General features: G+C 39.9%; 1 protein-coding gene across 2 annotated transcripts in view; it reads right to left on the bottom strand.

The window, feature by feature from the left end:
* The window catches only part of pdgfd (platelet derived growth factor d), a 189,371-nt gene that overhangs the window by 22,157 nt on the left and 144,361 nt on the right, over positions 1-22,853 (bottom strand). For both annotated transcript variants that reach the window (XM_072577506.1, XM_072577505.1), the window contains exon 5: positions 21,018-21,219. In XM_072577506.1, the coding sequence (XP_072433607.1) occupies positions 21,018-21,219 (202 nt within the window). The remainder of the gene's footprint in view (positions 1-21,017; positions 21,220-22,853) is intronic.

The following is a 22,853-nucleotide window of genomic DNA, read 5'->3' as shown; positions in this document are numbered from 1 at the left end:
CACAAATCAAAACAGCTCAAATAAACATAACATATGCAAACTACATATCAACTTAAAATCTTCAAATAGTATTTTGTTAGTTCATAATATGCTCAGATTAATAGATTTAGGATTCAAGCCAATTCTTCAGAACAGAACCATTTGAGTCAGAAGCACTGTTTGTTCAATTATTCAAGTTTCTACAGTAATGTGATTTATTACTGATTACAATGTGATGTATTTTGTAACATTGATAAAACTAGTTAAATACCTAAAGCAATTTTTAGATAAATACAATTGTTTTAAGTTGTGCTTATAATTAATGAGCCAATGAAAGTCAGGCACTTAAGACTTTTGTCTATTTTAGCTATTTAGTCTATTCACAACTCAGATTTAATTGTCATTTGTACTAAATAGAGTATTACAGACTAGTAGAGAATTCTAAATATGTAACAATAGTGAGTTTAAACCAGTATTCATGAAATTGTTGTTGGCATTATTGATGAGTCTTTGTTAGATTAATTGCAGTCCAAAGAAGATCTGATTCAAGAGATAGCCATTTAGAAGTAACAGAGACCAATTCTAAGGGTAAAAAGTTAAGTTTGGCACAGATCATCTTCAGAATCCATTTCTTACAGCACAGAACCAAAAGGGCATGTCACAAGCCAATGTAATGGACAGAACAAACTCTAGACAGTAAAAGTCCTTGCTAATGCTATCGAGTGAATAAGCCTCATGTGGCGCAAACAGTGCCTAACTATTAAAAGCAAATACTTTTATTGTAAAACTACCAAGTCACTTCCAGAAAATGTGATGAAGCAGGATACAGCCACAGAAAAGCCAAAGACCAAAGAAATGCTCAGATGGAGATAGAAAGTTGAACAATTTGAGCGGAGGATGAACACAAAATGCTTTCTGGGGGAGTCAGTGACCCAGATGAAACATTTGGGATTGCTGACATATGTATCAAAATGCATGTCAGAAAATCTAAGTTAGACTCACATGCAAATATTGCAGTATTATCAGATAGTGCACCTTTGTTGACATAATATTGTTTACCCAACTTAACCTCAATTATATGGTGCACAGGCATTTTAGTTAGTATTAATAAACATGCTCAAAGCAATTCTCCAACATAGGGGGCATCAAATACCAATGGAAAAAAAAATGCACTTCAGACCAGGAACACTCAGTCCTAGGTAAAAAGACCTGAAATGTATTGACCTCAATCTTATTCAATAGGAAGAGGTTAAAGAATAAACCAGGAGTTAAAGGAACAGCCTGTCAAAGAACAGATGGTGGAAGAGTTTACAGTTCTCTGCAAGCTCATGGTGGTACCCAAACATTATGTAATATCCCTGGGGATAAATATTATTATTGTTTCATTTTGGTGAGATAGAAAGGTGTAACCACACTTGATTGTTGGAAATGGGCACCACAAAGAAGAGACAAGCAATGTTTAAAAATTCAAGATTTGACAAAGAAGTCTGCTCAGGTAGGGGGTGAGATTAAGGTCTTCCAGAGAACTTCAAACTGTCAGGAAGAGAGTCTAATACAACTATTTTCTAACCAACAAAATATCTTCTACCCAACAAAACTATCTGAGTCTGAGTCTGAAGAAAAAGCATTCAGGGAGAATAGTGAAATGTAATGATATAATAAATGTATAACAATAATTTCAGAATTAATTGGACAAATGATCCATCTGGGTGGAGAGAGTCTGGATGCGTTAATACTCGAGTACAATAAGCACCATCTATTGTGATGATGTCACAAGGACTTGGTGGAAAGCAGAGAAGGGCCTTGTGGGAGATAGAACTAAGGCTAGATCCTATAGTCTTTGCAGCAATGCATAATCTTCTCTTATAACTGTACATAATTGCAGACATACAATCAACTATGTCTTGTTTACTCTATGACTTTTCTTACCAGACCGCAAGGTGGCTACCCTTACACATATTAGAACAAGTAGGCCCCTAAAGAACCTACACATTTAGAAAATACAGATAGCAGCACACGCAGTACAGTGCTACCTCAAATTCATATTAAAAATGTGAGATCAACATCACAATGAATTTCATTATCACAGAACTATGCTTCTTTCTGTGTTATTACAGCTTGTGCGAGTGCGAAGCACATTTAAGTGTCTGGAATTGTGGTTTTGTACTTGTGAAAAAATACAGAAACACAGATACTATGAATAGCTGTGAGGTAAGAATGTCATGGTGAGTTGGTGAATACCAGGGTGCAGGAGTAAGGGATTTAGCAAATCAGTAGATTGTTTCTGTATCAGTTGAAGCACTCTGACCAAAATATTGTTGGCAGCCACAAATGGTTTCCTTTAGCTTGACATGACATGACTGGGATAACCTCATAATACATCTACAAGAAAATAACTAAAAGAAGAAAAAAACAAAGGCATTGGTCCAACATCAACATATCCAAAATTAGACAAAAAACAAAAATGAGACAGGAAAGGTTGTAGTTATGATCTTAAGGTTGAAGAACCATGGTCTTTGATCTTTGAATGTTTGGCGCAGCCACTCATCTCCATCTCCTAAACATGTGATCAAACATGTTGATAGAGGAATTGCAACTGGCAACAGCAATTAATTAATGCTGGCATTTAATTTATTTCAGTTATCTTTTTCACTTGTTTGATTTTTCTCAAGGAATAACTGTCAAGCCAAATTTGAGGAGCACATTCATAACTCTACAGTTATGAACTCTACATAATTCTGCATATTAATGTTATGCACCACTTACTGTATAACTGCAGAGATGAATGTAAAAATTATACCCAAGAAACTTAGGTCCAACTTCAAAATATTTTGCTAGGCAGTAAAATGTTCAGTTATTGGATGGGTTAGAAAAAACTCAAACCATTTGTTGATTTGTAATGCAAATTACAGCACATTAAAGGGAACAGGAGGAGACGGCTGCATAAGGAAAACACCACAGCTGGTTGTTGGAACATAACTGTGGGCATTGGAGGTCTTTTGTTTAAAAATAAGAAATCCAATAACTGGCAATAACTGCTGGCTTGGAGGGGTTCTTATTTATTTGGTTTAATTGAAGTAAAGGCTGTTCACAACCAGCTGAGTTGAACATGTTACTCAGCTGATCACTCCCATTTCTGAAAAGAAAACTCTCTACAACAGCTGGAGTGAAATCTATTTATTCATTTGAAAGTGTATTGAAGGAATATTATGATTGTATTACCTGAGCAGTTTCTGCCTGCAGGATAATCCAGTGCATGATCAGTAATTTGTCCACACGTATCATAACATTAAGCTCACAGACTCCAGTGCATCCTACATTTTATCAGCTTGCCTTCAAGAATAATACATGGGTCATTGTTTTCTTTTACAGAAAGTCAATCTCTGTAAATGTTTAAATAGTTTTTCCTTGAAGTGTCTGTGTTGTGTGTATATTTTGGTACTATTTAGAGAGATAAGCATTTATATGTCAATATTATTGACTCTGTTAACCAAACGTTGTATCTTTACTGAATCAGTTTTATCTTAATATTAAATCCATCATTGCATTTGTTAAGAAACTTGTTATTTAAAATCTGATATTGAGATTGTATTTAATTTGTCATCTTGGAAACTGGAAGAAGTATTTCTGATTTGATGCTGTGACCTATAGAGTAGTGGGACTAGCGTGACAGTGTACTTCACCGGTCTCGGTCATAACATGTGGAATGACGGGCTGAGTTTCCTCATGTTGCAATGAAGGAGCTGTGCACTTCTGACAGGAGATTCCAATTAGGGATTCTTCAGAAGTGCAGAACTGTGCCTCTGTTCTGGCAGATCCACTGGTAGCATAGAACATTTGGGAGAAGGTATATTTCATTCCTTTTATTACATTAGTCAAAGGTCTTATACTGCAATTTAATGGGTAGGGTGTTGGGAAATAGTCAGGTCTGGAGGAGGAGGAAGGGTGTCAGGTGAAAGGAGGAAGAGTTGGAGATGAGGTCAAGGAGTTTCAGTGAGTCCACTAGCCTGTGTGAAATATAGCAGGGAATGTGAGAAGTAAATCAAAACTTACTCAGCAATTCACTGAAAATTGCCTAGAATTCTAGAATTTAGAAAATGTCTAAATTTTGCTGAGTAGCAATTTATTTAACAGCAACAAACTCTCTGAGCTCTTCAATTTAAATGGAGACCTTTAGAGAGTTCCAGTGTAGAGGTACGGTCCAGCAAAATCTGAAATTGTCTGGACAATTCTTTCAGAATCTGCTCTAGTGCAGATTGAGGAATAGTTCAGAATAGGCATGTAGGCAAGGCACTATTACAATAATCACAGAGCACTTCAACATGCAGGTGGACTGTGAAAGCAGGTTGGTAGCCAATCCCGAGGAATAGAATCCATGGAATGTCTATGAGATGATTTGTTTTGGAGCAGCTTGTGGTAGAGTCCACGAGGGAACAGCAAATTCTAGAAGTGATGATGTGTAATGAGACAGATTTGATTAGGGAATTTATAGATGAAGTAACCCAATGGGACAGTGACCATAATATGACAGAATTCAACTCCTCTGCAGTTTGAAAGTGAGAAGCTAGAATCAGATGTCACGGTATTACAAATGAGTAAAGGTAACGACAAAGACGTGAAGGAGAAGCTGGCCAGAATTGATTGGAAGGGGATGCTAGCAGAAAAGATGGCGGAGAAGTAATGGCAAAGGATGGGCACAGCAGAAATTCATTCCAAAGAAGAAGAAACAGACTAAGGGGAGAATTTTGCAAACGTGGCTGATGGGGAAATCTGGGATAGCATAAAAGCAAATGAAAAACAATGTAGTGAAGATTAGTGAGAAGCCAGAAGATTGGGAAGCCTTTAAAAACCAACCAAAAAAGCAAATAGTGGTGAAGAAAATGGAACATGAGAGCAAGCCAGCAAGTAATATAAAAGATGATTGCTGTAGTTTTTTGATATACAAAATGTTAAAGAGAGGCAAAAGAGACTGCTGGAAAATGAGACTGGAGAAGTAGTACTGGGGACCAAGGACATGGCAAAGAAAGTGAACAGGTACTTTACATCAGTTTTCATGGTGCAAGATACCAGTAGTATACCTGAACATCAAGAGATTTGGGGACAAAGGTGAGTGTAGTGGCCATCATTAAGGAGAAAGTGCTGGAGAAGCTGAAAGGTCTGAAAGTGGATAAATCACCTGGACTGGATGGACTGCATTACAAGGTTTTGAAGGAGATAGCTGAGAAAATTATGGGTGTATTATTGGTAATCTTTCATACATCATTGCAGTCAGGGAGGGTCCCAGAGAACTGGAAAGTGGCTAATGTAGCATTCCTGTTTAAGAATGGAGAGAGGCAGAAGGCTAGAAATTACAGAACACTTAGTCTGATCTCATTATTGCTAAAGATTTTACACTCCATTATTAAGGATGAGGGATTGTGTAGTACTTCGAAATGAATGGTAAAAGAGAGTTGAATCAGCAAGACTTCACTCAGTAAAGGACATGCCTGACAACTCTGTTAGAATTGTTTGAGGAAGTAACAAGCAAGTTAGACAAAGGAGAACCGGTGGACGTGATCTATTTGGATTTTCAGAAGGCCTTTGATAAGGCGCTGCACAGGAGGTTGCTAGATAAAGTAAGAACCCCTCATGTTACGGGCAAGGTACTAGCATGGATAAAGAATTGGCAAACTGGCAGAAGGCAGAGAGTGGGAATAAAGGGTCTTGTTTAAGATGGTAGCCGGTGACTAGTGGTGTTTCGCAGTGATCAATGTTGGAACCACGACTATTCATTTATACATTAATGATCTGGAACTAAGTTTGCAGATGACTCTAAGACAGGTGGAGGTATAGGTGGTGCTGAGGAAGTGGCGAGGTGCAGAGGACATGGACAGGCTTGGAGAATGGGTAAAGAAGTAGTTGATGGAATGCAAATTGTGAAGTTATGCTCTTTGGCAGCATGAATAGAGGCACAGACTATTTTCTAAACAGGGAAAGACTTTGGAAATCTGAACCACAAAGGGGCTTTGGAATCCTACTTCAGGATTCCCTTAATATTAACATGCAGGTTTAGTGACAGTTAGGAAGGCAAATGCAATGTTAACATTAATTTGGACAGGGTGAGAGTACAAGAGCATGGTTTTGAAGCAGAGGCTGTATCAGACCACATTTGGAATATTGTGAGCATTTTTGAGTCCTGTATCTAAGGAAAGACATGCTGACATTGGAGGGGGTCCAGACAGGGTTCACAAGAATGATCCTGGGGATGAAGGGTTGGTAACTCTGGGAATGTACTCAATAGAATTTAGAAAGATGAGTGGAGATCTGATTGGAACTTACAGCAAATTAAGAGGCTTGAGTTGAATGGATATGGGAACATGTTTCCACTAGCAGGAGAGACTAGGATCCGAGATCACACCCTCATAGTGAAGGGACGACCACTTAGAACTGAGCTGAGGAGGAATTTCTTCAGTCAGTGAATGTGTGAAAGTCATGGCCACACAAGGATGTGGAGGCCAAGTCATTGAATTCAACACAGAGATAGGTACGTTTTTCATTATTAAGGGGGTTCAATATTAAGGGCGAAGGAGTAAGATAGGGTTGATAAAACAGGTCAGCCATGATCAAATAGTAGAACAGACTAGATGGGCGAATGGCCTAAATTTGCTTCTAGATATTATTGTCTTATGGATTATCCAGTCATTGGAAAATCTGATAATTTTTATTTTTGTATTCAATAATTTCATTGAACATATTGTATCTGGGATTGAAAAATGGGGGAATATTTGCTTTTTTCATAATTAAGTAATAAATGATAGAATCCCTACATTGTGGAAACAGGCCGTTGGCCCTCCAAAGAATAACACACACAGACCCATTCCCCTACACTTACCCCTTACTAATGCACCTAAGCAATACATCCCTGAATACTATGGGCAATTTAGCATGGCCAATTCACCTAGCCTGCATATCTTTGGATAGCAGGAGGAAACAGACTGGAGGAGAATGTGCAAACTATTGCCTGAAGCTGGAATTGAACTCTGGTCCCTAGCACTATGAGACAGCAGCACTAACCACTGAGCCACCATGCCACCCAAATCAAACTGTAGGAGGACATAGCTTAGAAATGTACAGCTTGAAAATGCTGTATTGTAGCAACATTTTGGAAATAAAGGGTATTTTCATGGTAGAGTTTTCTCTTAATTTAGAATATGCCATGTGTTCATTGCAAAATGTCCTATAATTAAAACATGTAACAACAGAGGAAATAGGAAAATATGGACTGAATCTTCTCAGCTCCTGAACACCAGGCATCAGTGGGTCTGTTGGGAAAATATTGCCAGACTGAAAAAATGAAATTTCAATGTTAAGACAAAAAGTCTGATTCTGCAATCAGCTTTTGAACAGCAAGATGAGAATCTTTCTAATGAGTACTGAGACACCTATTTGCATACATTTACATGTCATTAGTATCTAACCTTAGTGCATTGAAATTCAGCTCATGAACAGAAACTCTCCTTGAAATGCCCCGAAATTGACATTTAATGGATTTTTGGTAACATTCAGCTCTTTGGTTAATTTTGAATGCACATTAAAATGTGGATAGATTTTAGTTTGAGCTGCTGACGCAAGCGGGGTTGAAATGGTGATCAAATATGATCATCACTTGCTGGCCACGCATGCTGGCACTCCTTTCATCCTATGTACTACTGGACTGTTTCAGGTATTAGACCTTTTAATACAAAACACAGGACGTCAATAGAGGAAGCTAGTGTTTGCGCTGATGAGGATCAATTTGGCAACATTGAAAATTATATGTGTGGGAAACTGAAGGAAATCAGATGCTTCTCTCAGTATCGAAGGATTGCATAAGCTATGCACGCTGCCATGGGCTCGCTCTCAAATGCATACCCCAGGACTTACCTTAATACTGCTGTTAATAAGCTTGGAAGACAACAAAACTGTTTGTACAATATCTTTACTTACCTGGCTATAAAGGAGTAAGTGGCTCATGATATGGGCCACTTCACTACAGAGGGCCAGCTCGTAGTATTTGACACAATTGCATTTATATCTCACACACCAGCGTGGTGATGGCCAATAGGTCTGAATTCAGTGAAGTGACAGACAACTTGCAAGTCCTGCTTAAATGTGGCTCAGGCCTCAAAACTTACATGCTCTTTAGATTTCTCACCCAAGATTTAAAACTAAACCCAAAGAATCTCAGCCTTGAAATGCTATCTTCTACTCATTACTTAATGTGACATCAACCTGCTCAGACATAAATGGCTTAAACAACAGACTAAGAAGGTTAACATAAATTTATTTGCACAATAGGTGCAACATATTCTTGGCGTATGTGTTTAAAACTTTTCTAAATGTTGTACAAACTACTGTCACTCTAAATATATATAGTTAAATCTTCTGAACCTCTGCTGAGAAATGGGCCCTATTTTCACCCAGAATCTGCACTGTGTCCCTTATTCTGAGATTGTGCTCTCTGGTCCCAGACTCTCCACAAGAAGAAGAAACTATTGCATCTTCCCCTAAGTATATTCCATGTTTCAATAAAGTTGCATCTCATTCTTCTGAATTCTAATGAGTACAGGCCCAACTGAAGCAAAGAGGTGCTTCTGCAGCTGTACAGGACCTTGGTGAGACCACACCGGGAGTACTGTGTGCAGTTCTGGTCTCCAAATTTGAGGAAAGACATTCTGGCTATTGAGGGAGTGCAGCGTAGGTTCACAAGGTCAATTCCTAGAATGGCGGGACTACCTTACACTGAAAGACTGGAGCGACTGGGCTTGTATACCCTTGAGTTTAGAAGACTGAGAGGGGATCTGATTGAGACATATAAGATTATTAAAGGATTGGACACTCTGGAGGCAGGAAACATGTTTCAGCTGATGGGTGAGTGCCGAACCAGAAAACACAGCTTAAAGATACGGGGTAGACCATTTAAGACAGAGATGAGGAGAAACTTCTTCACCCAGAGAGTGGTGGCTGTGTGGAATGCTCTGCCCCAGAGGGCAGTGGAGGCCCAGTCTCTGGATTCATTTAAGAAAGAGTTGGATAGAGTTCTCAAGGACAGTGGAATCAAGGGTTATGGAGATAAGGCAGGAATAGGATACTGATTAAGGATTTTCAAAGTTTGGGAGAAGATTTGTAGCTCGGGTGCTCGTTGTGGTTCTGTTCGCCGAGCTGGGAATTTGTCTTGCAAATGTTTCGTCCCCTGTCTAGGTGACATCCTCAGTGCTTGGGAGCCTCCTGTGAAGCGCTTCTGTGCTGTTTCCTCCGGCATTTATAGTGGCCTGTCTCTGCCGCTTTCGGTTGTCAGTTCGAGCTGTCCGCTGTAGTGGCCGGTATATTGGGTCCAGGTCGATGTGTTTGTTGATAGAGTTTGTGGATGAGTGCCATGCCTCTAGGAATTCCCTGGCTGTTCTCTGTTTGGCTTGCCCTATAATGGTACTGTTGTCTCAGTCGAGAATTCATGTTGCTTGTCGTCTGCGTGTGTGGCTACTAAGGATAGCTGGTCATGTCGTTTCGTGGCTAGTTGGTGTTCGTGTATACGGATCATTAACTGTCTTCCTGTTGTCCTATGTAGTGTTTTGTGCAGTCCTTGCATGGGATTTTGTACACTACATTAGTTTTGCTCATGCTGGGTATCGGGTCCTTTGTTCTGGTGAGTTGTTGTTGAGCGTGGCTGTTGGTTTGTGTGCTGTTATGAGTCCTAGTGGTCGCAGTAGTCTGGCTGTCAGTTCAGAAATGCTCCTGATGTATGGTAGTATGGCTAGTCCTTTGGATTGCGGCATGTCCTCGTTCCGTTGTCTCTCCCTTAGGCACCTGTTGATGAAATTGCGAGGGTATCCGTTTTTAGCGAATACCTTGTATAGGTGCTCTTCTTCCTCTTTTTGTAGTTCTGGTGTGCTGCAGTGTTTTGTGGCCCTTTTGAATAGTGTCCTGATGCAACTTTGTTTGTGTGTTGATCACACACCAGATCATCAATGGTGGTGCAGGCTCGAAGGGCAGAATGGCCTTCTCCTGTATCTATTGTCTATTGTCTATCGACTCCTCATAAGACAGTCCTTCCATACTAGGGATCAGTCTAGTGAACCTTCTCTGGACTGCATCCAATGCTGATGTGTCTTTCCTTAGAAGAGGGGCACAGCACTATTCACAGTATTCTAGCTGTCTGACTAGTGCCTTATATAGTTTTATCAAAACCTCCCTTCCCTTACAGTCCATCCCCTTTCAAGTAAATGCTAACATTTTATTTACCTCTCCAATGAACCTGCTAATTTGGATGCTAGCATTTTGCAATTCATGGACGAGGACTTCCATATCACTCTCTTTTTTTAAATTTATGTTTAAATTAATATTCAACTCCTTTATTCTTCCCACCAAAGTGCATACCCACACATTTTACATTATCTTCCATCTGCCAAGTTTTAGCCCGTTCCTGTCAGTCTTCCTCTGCAGATACTTTGCGTCATCCTCATCAATTGCCTTCCTCACATCGTTTCACACAAGTGTAATATTTCCATTTCTCTCAATGCCTAAGACTGGCTAATCTATTTGATATATTCCATTTAGCACTATTTAGTGTCACATCACATGCACAGCAAGAAATGAACTGACACTGTCAAAAATTACTGTGCAGAGGACTGTCACAGAGGTTGGTTCTGGGTTTGTTTCCACATTCCCATAACCTCAATCATTCTAACTATTGGATCATTTGTTGAGCTGAAGTACATACTCACTGCAGAATGAAATAAAAAGGCCCTCGTAATAATTTATATTTTGGCCAATACTAATCTTCACAAAGAACGATAACATTTTACAAACAAATTTCAACTTCCAATGACTAACTGAAAGGAACACTTGGCAAGATTATGGAGTTTACAACTTTCACTGGATAAATAACAAACCAAAAGCAACATAAACAAACCACTATTCAGACTACAGAACAGAACAATCCCCTTTTACTTTTAGCACAACTGGAAACCCCATTCCAAACTTAAACAATCTACCGTTCATTAAGGCGACAATCAATTCTCAGAGTCATAGAGATGTACAACATGGAAACAGACCCTTCAGTCCAACCCGTCCATGCTGACCAGTATCCCAACCTAATCTAGACCCACCTGCCAGCAACCGACCCATATCCCTCCAAACCCTTCCTATTCATATACCCATCCAAATGCCTCTTAAATGTTACAATTGTATGAGCCTCCACCACTTCCTCTGACAGCTCGTTCAATAAAAGTACCACCCTCTGCGAGAAAATGTTGCCTGTTAGGTCTCTTTCATATCTTTCCCCTCCCACCCTAAACTATGTCCTCTAGTTCTGGACTCCCCCACCCCAGGGGAAAAAAAAACTTTGTCTATTTAACCTATCTTCTGCAATCTGTGCAAAGTAATTCTCAAATTCCAAGCATTTACTTCCTTAAGTTTTCTTTTGCAGCTAGGCAACTTTTAACTCTCGAGCTATTGTTTTTTTGCTATAGGATTTTCCTGAAGATCCTCCCAGTAGCTCTGATTAGGTGAATCTTCTAGCCTAATTTTAAATCCTCACAAATCTGATCCTTTCGATCCAAATGTGAGCTCCAAACTGCAAGGTGAACCTTGGAATCTTTTTGTTGCCAGTTGCTCCACTTGTCATAGTTCCGATCAGACTGCCCTGTCTGTATACTTCTGGCATACTGTTTAGTAGAAACACATAATCCTATCCTACAATGGCTTCCATTCTTCTTAAGCCCATGGCAAAATGAATCCTATGGGCTTTGCAACCAGGTTGCTGTGTTGATTAGATTTCCTTTAGACTCCCACTTATTTACATAGTGATATTAAATAGACAGCTAAAATACAAAACCTGACATTTTTACCACTTTCCTGAGATTTGAGATGAACAGTTTTTACTATCAGCACAAATGCTTTGGCTATTGCTTACAAATCTAAATACCATGCAGCTTCTTGTGAGTGGAATAATCTAGGCTCCTTTAACAAGGAAGCCACACATGTTTACTATCAATAGAATTCTGAGCATGTCACCATTTTATCCTACATTGAGACACAATTCCAAAGATACAAAATATTGTGTCTATAATGATATATATTCACTAAATCAAACATCCTTCCTGCCTCAGTGAAACCACCTTGAAAATAATTGAGAAGTGTAGGAAATGTGACTTATAATTAGAACTAGATGTAAACCAATGACATTGAAATGTAAGTTGACAAGATTATCTAAGGGTTTCATCAATTGAATATTCTGTAACAGGGACCCAAGGAATATTTAAAACAAGCTCATCATATTTGTGATGTAAAAGAAACTTTCTTCTCCTGAAAACATTGACTCCAGTTGACATACAGTTCCATGTGCACTCTCCTCTGACATCTTAACTAGCCATTATTCATACTGTGTTTTGAGCGAGCCCACTTCTATTAATTGAATAATAAAGTTAAATTGTGAAATTTACTTCTCACCCCCCTTGATTCACAAGAGGCATTGAAATTCCTGAGAACATGGAATATGTGACGAAAGGTTAGCCATTACCAGTAGGGTTCACCTGGATGTTTTGATTTTCTTCTTTATCGATCCATTGCAAATGATATCAGCTGCCAAAAAATAAAGTCAGATTCCTTCACGTGAAAGGGTGTGATATGTGGTTTGCTAGTCCACAGGTCCCCCTTGTTTACCTTAATTTCTCCAAAGCTTTGCTCAAGAAAGACCCCTGCATCAATTCTCTCAATAATATACTGATTATTGCTCATTCACTCTCAAGAGCCAATTCAGAAACATCCATGATATAGTTGAGAGAGAGGAACACACATGAACCAGAACACAAGTAAACAGATGTCGCTGGATGATGGAGCATGAGAAGACACATTTTTCAAATAAAGGCTATTTGTTCATAGGAAATGGGTATCACAGGCTAGAACATCATTATTGTCCATCATGAATTTTCTTGGAAAGGGAGGTGGTAAGCTGCCTCCTTGAACCACTGTAGTCTTTTCGGAGTAGGTAGACCCATCATGCTGTTGGATGGAGATCCAGGATTCTGACTGAGTGACACAGGAAGAATGACGATTTAGTTCCAAGTCAGAGTGGTGAGTGGCTTGGATGGGAAATTGCAGTGGTGTTGCCAAGCACTTGCTACCCTTCGTCCTTCCAGGTTTGGAATGTGCAGTTAAGTGAGCCTTCGTGAGTTACTGGAGGACCTGAGTGACACTATTGCCTCTGTACATTGCCGGTGGAGAGCTTGAATGTCATGAGGTGCAATTACATGAATTGCTTTCTTCTGAATGATGTTGAGATTACTTTGTGGTGCTGGAGCAACACCCATCTAGGCAAATGGAGATAATTCCATCATACTTTTGACATGTGCTTTGTAGATGCTGGATAGGCTTTTGGAGTCCAGAGTCATAGAGTCATAGAGATGTGCAGCACAGAAACAGACCGTTCAGTCCAACTCGTCCATGCTGACCAGATATCCTAGCCTAATCTAGTCCCATTTGCCAGCACCTGGCCCATATCCCTCTAAACCTTTCCCATTCATATAGCCATCCAGATGCCTTTTAAATGTTGCAATTATATCAGCCTCCACCATTTCCTCTGGCAACTCATTCCATACACATACCACGTGCATGAAAAGGTTGCCCCTTAGATCCCTTTTATATTTTTTCCCTTTCACCCTACACCTATGCCCTCTAGTTCTGGACTCCCTCACCCCAGGGAAAAGACAATAGACAATAGACAATAGGTGCAGGAGTAGGCCATTCAGCCCTTCAAGCCTGCATCGCCATTCAATATGATCATGGCTGATCATTCCTAATCAGTATCCTCTTCCTGCCTTATCTCCATAACCCTTGATTCCACTGTCCTTGAGAGCTCTATCCAACTCTTTCTTAAATGAATCCAGAGACTTGGCCTCCACTGCCCTCTGGGGCAGAGCATTCCACACAGCCACCACTCTCTGGGTGAAGAACTCTCTGTCCTAAATGGTCTACCCCGTATTTTTAAGATGTGTCCTCTGGTTGGCACTCACCTATCAGTGGAAACATGTTTCTACCCCGTATTTTTAAGCTGTGTCCTCTGGTTCAGCACTCACCCATCAGCGGAAATATGTTTCCTGCTGCCAGAGTATCCAATCCTTTCATAATCTTCTATGTCTCAATCAGATCCCCTCTCAGTCTTCTAAACTCAAGGGTATATAAGCCCAGTTGCTTCAGTTTTTCAGTGTAAGGTAATCCCGCCATTCCAGGAATTGACCTTGTGAACCTATGCTGCACTCCCTCAATAGCCAGAATGTCTTTCCTCAAATCTGGAGACCAGAACTGCACACAGTACTCCAGGTGTGGTCTCACCAAGGCCCTGTACAGCTGCAGAAGCACCTCTTTGCTTCTATACTCAATCCTCTTGTTATGAAGGCCACCACGCTATTAGCCTTCTTCACTACCTGCTGTACCTGCATGCTTGCCTTCATTGACTGGTGTATAAGAACACCCAGATCTCTCTGTACTGCCCCTTTACCTAAATTGATTCCATTGAGGTAGTAATCTGCTTTCCTGTCCTTGCCACCAAAGTGGATAACCATACATTTATCCACATTAAACTGCATCTACCATGCATCTGCCCACTCACCTAACCTGTCGAGGTCACCCTGTAATCCCCTAACATCCTCATCACATTTCACCCTGCCACCCAGCTTTGTATCATCAGCAAATTTGCTAGTGTTATTGCTGATACCATCTTCCATATCATCAACATATATTGTAAAAAGCTGCAGTCCCAGCACGGATCCCTGCGGTACCCCACTGGTCACTGCCTGCCATTCCGAATTGGAGCCATTTATCACTATCCTTTGTTTCCTATCAGCCAACCAATTTTCAATCCAATCTAGTACTTTGCACCCAATACCATGCGCCCTAATTTTACTCATTAATCTCCTGTGTGGGACTTTATCAAAAGCTTTCTGAAAGTCCAGGTACACTACATCTACTGGATCTCCCTCGTCCATCTTCAGAGTTACATCCTCAAAAAATTCAAGAAGATTAGTCAAGCATGATTTCCCCTTCATAAATCCATGCTGACTCTGTCCTATCCTGTTACTACTATCCAGATGTGCCATAATTTCATCCTTTATAATAGACTCCAGCATCTTTCCCACCACTGAGGTCAGACTAACTGGTCTATAATTTCCTGCTTTCTCTCTCCCACCTTTCTTAAAAAGTGGTATAACATTTGCCACCCTCCAATCCTCAGGAACCGACCCCGAATCTATCGAACTCTGGAAAATAATCACCAACGCATCCACGATTTCCCGAGCCACCTCCTTCAGTACCCTGGGATGTAGACCGTCAGGCCTCGGAGACTTATCAACCTTCAGACCTAACAGTCTCTCCAACACCAAATCCTGGCAAATATAAATTCCCTTCAGTTCAGGTCCTTCAGCCACTGTTACCTCAGGGAGAGTGCTTGTGTCTTCCCCAGTGAACACAGATCTGAAGTACCCATTTAATTCTTCTGCCATTTTTTTGTTCCCTGTAATATATTCCCCTGTTTCTGTCTTCAAGGGCCCAATTTTAGTCCAAACCATTTTTTTGCCTTGCACATACCTAAAAAATCTTTTACTATCCTCCTTTATATTATTGGATAGTTTACCTTCATACCTCATTTTTTCTCTGCGTATTTCCTTCTTACTAATCCTCTGTTGTGCTTTAAAAGCTTCCCAGTCCTCAGTTTTCCCACTTATCTTTGCTATGTTATACTTTTTCTCTTTTAACTTTATATGTTTCTTAACTTCCCTCATCAGCCATGGCTGCCCATGCCTCCTCCTAGGATCTTTCTTCCTTTTAGGAATGTACTGATCCTGCAACTTCTGCATTATACACAGAAATATCTGCCATTGTTCCTCCACTGTCATCCCTGCTACGGTATTGCACCATTGAACTTTGGCCAGCTCCTCCCTCATAGCTCCATAGTTCCCTTTATTCAACAGAAATATTGTCACTTCCGATTGTACCCTCTCCCTCTCAAATTGCAGATTGAAGCTTAATGTATTATGGTCACTACTTCCCAATGGCTCCTTCACTTCGAGGTCTCTGATCAATTCTGGTTCGTTACACAACACCAGATCCAGAATTGCCTTCTTCCTGGTCGGTTCCAGCACCAGCTGCTCTAAGAATCCATCTCTGAGGCACTCCACAAAGTCTCTTTCTTGAGGTACAATACCATCCTGATTCTCCCAGTCTACCTGCATGTTAAAATCCCCCATAACAACTGTAGTAACATCTTTGCGACAGGCCAATTTCAGCTCCTGATTCAACTTACATCCGACATCCAGACTACTGTTTGGGGGCCTGTAGATGACTCCCAAGAGGGTCTTTTTACCCTTAGTATTTCACAGCTCTATCCACACTGACTCTACATCCCCTGACTCTAGGACCCCTGCGCAAGGGACTGAATATCATCCCTTAACAACATGGCCACCCCACCCCCTCTGCCCGTCAGTCTGTCCTTACGATAGTACATGTAGCCTTGAATATTCATTTCCCAGGCCCTGTCCACTTGAAGCCACGTCTCAGTTATCCCCACAATATCGTATCTGCCAATTTCCAAAAGAGCCTCAAGCTCATCCATCTTATTTCTAATGATTCGTGCATTCATGTATAGTATTTTTAATTTGTTACTGCTCTCACCCTTCCCATCAACCCCTATTTCACTCAACCTTACAGCATGATCCCTTTCCAAAAAGACTTTGTCTATTTATTCTATCCATGACCCTCATGATTTTATTAACCTCAATGAGGTCACCCCTCATCCTTCGATGCTCCAGGGAAAACAGCCCCAGCCTGTTCAGCCTTTGCCTATAGCTCAAATCCTCCAACCATGGCAACATCCTTGTAAATCTTTTCTGAACCCTTTTACGTTTCACAACATCCTTCTGATAGGAAGGAAGGAGACCAGAACTGCACACAATATTCCAAAAGTGGCCTAACAACATCCTGTACAGCTGCAACATGACCTCCCAACTCCTATACTCAATGCTCTGACCAAGAAAAGAAAGCATACCAAATGCCTTCTTCACTATAGCCTCTGACTGCTCTTGTGGCCACAGTATTTATGGAACTGGTCCAGTTCAATTTCTAGTTCATGAGATAATTGCAACTTGGATAATTAGTCTGATGGTCCAGATTTCACTTCTCCTGCTTGTAGATCAATGAAGCATTTGTCTAAGAGGTAGCATGTTCACTGGAGGACTACACTCGCTCAGGATTTCCATAACTTAAAGCGATAGTTTCCCAGCTCAGCAATCTATCTGGGGGTAATTAACTACTCCTTTCATAAATCTGGTCTTAGCATCTGCTTATAGAAATGTGATTGTTATGTGATACCTCACTCTAACATCATGGTTACCCCCGACCCACAATAAAATATACTTTTGATCAGTTCCTTCCCCATTATAACTCCACTCTCTCCTCAACTTTACGTAAAATAAACACAGGTCTCTGTAGAGACACAGCATGAACCAAGCAGATCACCCAATTCATGTTAAGTCTGGCTCAGGATACAGACCTGAGTTTACACACAGGCATCAAATGCAGAGTTGTGAAAATTTCCAGCTCCATAGAATTTTCAAACTGTCTGTCCAGTTGTTAGATTTTTGTTGATGAAGCATGGCGCTGGAAAAAGCACAGCAGGTACGGCAGTATCCAAGGAGCAAGAGAGTCGACAGGAGTGGGGAGTAGGAAGAGGGCTGAGTGATAAATTGGGGAGAGGTGGCTAAGGGGAAGGTAGGCAATAGGTAGGCGAAAATAGGAGGTGACAGTGATAGATTGGTGGGAAGGGTGGAGTGGATAAGTGGGAAGCAAGATGGACAGGTATGTCAGGTCAAAAGGTGGATCTGATTCAAAGGATTGGATCTGGGATGGGGTGGGCAGAGGGGAGATTTGGAAACTGGCGAATTCAATGTTCATGCAATGTGGTTGCAGGTTCCTGAGGCAGAAGATGAGGTGTTCCTTCTCCAGTTTGACGGTGGCCTTGTATAGGCAGTGGAGGAGGCTCAGAATGGATATGTCCTCGGGGGAGTGGGAGGGGGAGTTCAAGTGGATGGCCATGGTGGGGGTAGGTTTGTACGTATGGACCAGAGATGTTCCCTGAACCATTCAGTGAGTTTGCATTTGATCTCGCCGATGTTCAATTACTTCAGCAGCTTACCATTCTTGTTAAGGTTTTGAATGGCTTTCAGCAGTGCATTAATGTGCACAGTGGAAGATTGATAGTGGTTATTAGTAATAGAGATGTAGAGATCAAAAATATGGCTCCTACGTTCAGGGTGGCTTGTAACCAGGGACAGTTGTTCTTAACAATTCCTTCAGGCTGTTGCTCTTTCTCCTGGTCTGAATGTGATTCAAAATCCCTCTAATTACATTTTCAGTATTGAGTGCTATACATCCCAAGTGCAGCCTTACCACACTGCCTTCAATTATTCTTCCTCCTTCTCTTCCCAGGAGAAAAGGTAACAGGGAATCTCCAATTGAAATTAAGCCAATCTTAAATTATTCTTTGAAGATTGAAAATTTTGCACACTTCCGTACTTCACTGACAGTCAAAAGATAAGCTACAGCCAGTTGCAGTTCATTGCTGAAAACATTAGAGTTGAAAAGAAAGTTATTCTTGCCTTTTCTTCAACACACTGTCACTCATGAATATCATTCATGCTTTTTTTTTTCTCCAGATATCCTAGTCATCTTCCTCAAACTAAACAAATGAAAGTATTACCCAAATGCATGAATGCTTTGGCATTTCCTGACAGATCTTTATCTCATTGCTTTATAAATCAGACATTTCCTTCTCTCAATCCTCATTTAGCGAGTGACTGCCTCAGTCCCCAGTCCCCAGCTACTCTCATCATCCTGTGACATGTGACCATTATTGCATTGAAGATAAAAACAATCAAATTTGATCGGACAGAGATTTAAAATAGAAGTCACAATGGAAATAATACTGATCAGTTTTCATTCACATCCTTACGCTTTTAAAAAGTTAGAACACAGTTTAAAAGCAAGCTATTAGGGCAGTGAAAATTAGAGATCTTAGTTTGAAAGCATGTTAGCAGAAAAATTATTATTCTCTCACTTCTGCTTCTACTTACGGTAGTGCCAAATTATTGTATCCTGACAATTTATGATGCAGTTTTTCAAATGGTTAACAGTTTAGATAGCAAATATTTTTATATTTTGATTCATGTTTAGCTGCTGATTTTCCTCCAGTATGTCATCAAGTTGTAATTTTTCAAGAGTGACCTTTGCCAGCAAGTATTGGCAAGTTCTATAAATATAGCTCCATTGGATCCTGCCATTATCTGACTTTTAGTAAAAAAGGGCCGGATTGAAATAAGCAATGAGAAGTCTCACTGATTTTTCTCTTTACAGTCTGAATCACCAAGTTCAATTATTTTGGTCTAATGATGTCCTGACAAAATCAATTAATTCAGATTGGGGATTGAATGAGTATAATACCCAATTATGAGCCATCAGCAAATCTTAGAAGATACTTCTTAAAGAGATTTCTTGTGTGAGTATATAGAGTGATTGTTTAGGTGGGTCAATGGACTAAGGGAGAGATGGTGGAGGGTGTAATGGAAAAAGTATGGAACAGTGGGTGAGGATGGTGGAAAGAGAGGAGAGAGGGTTAGAAGAATAGTGCATGCCCAATAGGAGAGTTAGGAAAGTGGGTAAGATTGTGTCTTGTGAGGAGGATTCAGGAGGTTTCAAGTTGGTTTAAACGAGTTGAGTGAGTGTCTGGATTAGTAGTGCTGGAAGAGCACAGCAGTTCAGGCAGCATCCAAGGAGCAGCTGCTCCTTGGATGCTGCCTGAACTGCTGTGCTCTTCCAGCACCACTAATCCAGAATCTGGTTTCCAACATCTGCAGGCATTGTTTTTACCAAGTTGAGTGAGTGGACAAACTGTTGACAGATGAAGTACAGTGTGAGTAAGTGTGAAATTGTACACTTCAATATAAAAAACAGAAAGGAAGAGTATTATTTAAAGTGCGATATGTTGAGAAGCGTGGATGTACAAAGGCATCTGGGCATTCTTGTACACCAGTCAATACAAGTAGACAGAAAGATGCAGTAAGTCATTTGGAAGGCAAATGGATTATTGGCCTTCATTGCAAGACAATTTGAGTTCAGAAGTAAGGATAGCTTTCTGCAGCTATATAGGGCCTTGGTGAGACCAGATATGGAATATTACGTGCAGTTTTGGTTTCCATACCTAAGAAAGGATATATTCAGTTCACTAAGCTGATAGCGGGAAAGACAGACTGACCAATGAGGACAGATTTGTTTTACCTGGGCCTGTATTCACTGGAGTTTAGCTGGATAGGAGGGGAACTGACTGAAATGTATAAAATTTTAATAGTCTGGTCAGACTAAATGTAGAGAGGATGCTTTCCCTAGTTTGGGAGTCTAGAACCAGGGGACGAAGTCCCAGAATACAGGGTAGACTATTTAGGACTGAGATGAGGTAACGTTTCTTCACTTAAAGGACAGTGAACCTGTGGAATTCTCTACCATACAAGGTAGTGAAGGCCAAGACACTGAATAATTTTGAGGAAGAGATACATACAATTTTAGACTTTAAAGGCATCAAGGGGTATGAACAGAAAGTGTAAAAAAGGTATTCAGGTTGAGGATCAGCTATGATCATGTTAAATGGTCAAGAGGATCAAAGAATTGAATGGCCTACTTTTGCTTCTGGTCTGTACGTTTCTATGTTAAAGGACCGGGAGAAAGTGAGAGAGAGCATTGAGAGAAGGTAAGAGAGGAATTGAAAGGGTGGTGAAGTGATGTATTGGAGAGGGAGATGGTTAGAGGAAATAGCTGAGATAGGAAAGGGAAACATTAGGTAAATGTTGACATTTTAAATGGTTTTTATTACCATCCTGGCATATGCACTTTCAATACATTGAAATAGAATCTTACAATTATATTGATTCTAATGTGAAATAATATTTGTATTACTTTTATTTAATCATGAATTAATTTCTGACCTTTGGTTTTCCGTTGATGGTGAAAGGTTCTGCCACGAAACCCAGTTGTTGCCTGAAAGATATTGTTCAAGTCTTCTTCCCAGAATTCTGGATCTAAATGCCTCAGAAGCTCTTCTATTGTCTCAAATCCAGCAATTGCCTCATCCAAGGACTCCACAGTCAGTGGTGAGGCAGTAGATGCTGAGCCATGCCATTGTGGCCCCTGTATTGAGGAATACAATCAAAGAATATTAAAGTATACCAACATCATTATCTAGCTTCAAAACCGATAGCAGCATGTCTAGCTATAGAATACTCTCGTGTCAAAATGTCTCAGTGGTTCACACAATGATTTATTTTGAAGTTAGGCAAATGGTTGTTCCCTAACTCTAAATGTTCTAACATGCGAGATACACAATGCAGCAACAACATTTGTGTTCTGATAATTACTACCAATGTATTTATTGATCAGTTAATCACTGTTGGCAAAGTCTGTGGGCCAATACTCAGCGATGAACCATACTTACTTAAATCCATCTTTTCAAAAATATATCATCATAGTCATAAACTTACAGGTTTGCACTCAAGTAAAGAACAAAACACCAAAATGAACTCCTGTAAAATCTTGAAGAAGGATTGTTTGTATTTGTAATTTCATTAATACAATATTATGCCTCTAAATTGACTAGCAAGGTTAAGAGCAGTAAGAAAACATACATAATTAATTAGCGGGTGTTTTGGTCAGTCTTTTTTAATGATGTGGAGGTATCAGTGTTAGACTAGGGGGGACAAAGTTAAAAATCACCCAACACCAGGTTATAGTCCAACAGGTTTAGTTGGAAGTGTTAGCTTTTGGAGCACTGCTCCTTCATTAGGTAGCAATAGGAAAGCATGTACTTTCAAATAAACCTATTGAACTATAACCTGATGTGATTTTTAACTTAGTCGTTTTTTTAACCAGTAAAATATGCTGCCTGTGGAAAACTGTTAATGGTCCATTTTCTTGGAAAAACAAATAATTAGCAGTGTATTCTTATATCATAACCAGGGCTCATTGTACCAGTCCTGCATTTCTTTTTTGAAAATGTTAGAATAGGTAGTTCCCATTAAACCAGCAGTTTGAAGCCTGCAGCTATTTGTATGAAAACACGAACAATACTCTATCTGTAAATACCTTTGAATTTAGATTATTAATTCACAACAGCCTCATGGTGTGAGAAATTCCCAAATGTTTTGGACAGCTTCTCCACTTGACCTCACTCAATATTGGAATGATTTCACAATGATCGATGTTCAAAATGGCCTGCAATTTATTTCTACTTTGTACACGGATTGAGCTGATAATGCTTCAGTGAATCACGCTGTAAAACTGTCTTGTAAAAATCTACGTTACAAAGTGGATGAGATGAACAGCAGTGACTTTGCCACACATGTTGCAGTAGTTCAGTGTATGAATGGTGAAATACCGAATTAAGATCAATAATTCTTCCGCAGCTATATATGTGGATTGCATTCTTCATGAGCTCCATTATCTTGGATTTATATCTTAACCTTTTCTAGAAGGCATTTGTGTTGATATTATTCCTGAGTTAAAGGCTAGTTAAATACAATTTAAATTGTTAGCTACTCTGAAGGAAAGTATTCATTCAAATTAGTGCAAAATATTCAAAATAAATAGGGAGTACTACCCAGAACTAGGAAAGCTTTAGTTTAATTATATTTTCAAATTTCAATGAAGAATTTTAAAAATCTGAAAAACACATAGGTATTTTGATTTGGTCTATTTATTGTAACGTGTATTGTTGGAAAACTTCAGTGAAAAGTGTTGTATGGTGTCGCTATGTCATCCTGAAACAC

Source organism: Chiloscyllium punctatum, chromosome 9, assembly GCF_047496795.1.
Source record: "Chiloscyllium punctatum isolate Juve2018m chromosome 9, sChiPun1.3, whole genome shotgun sequence".
Classification (NCBI taxonomy): domain Eukaryota; kingdom Metazoa; phylum Chordata; class Chondrichthyes; order Orectolobiformes; family Hemiscylliidae; genus Chiloscyllium; species Chiloscyllium punctatum.
The sequence above is the reverse complement of the archived record's forward strand: the minus strand, read 5'-3'. Positions and strand labels throughout refer to the sequence as shown.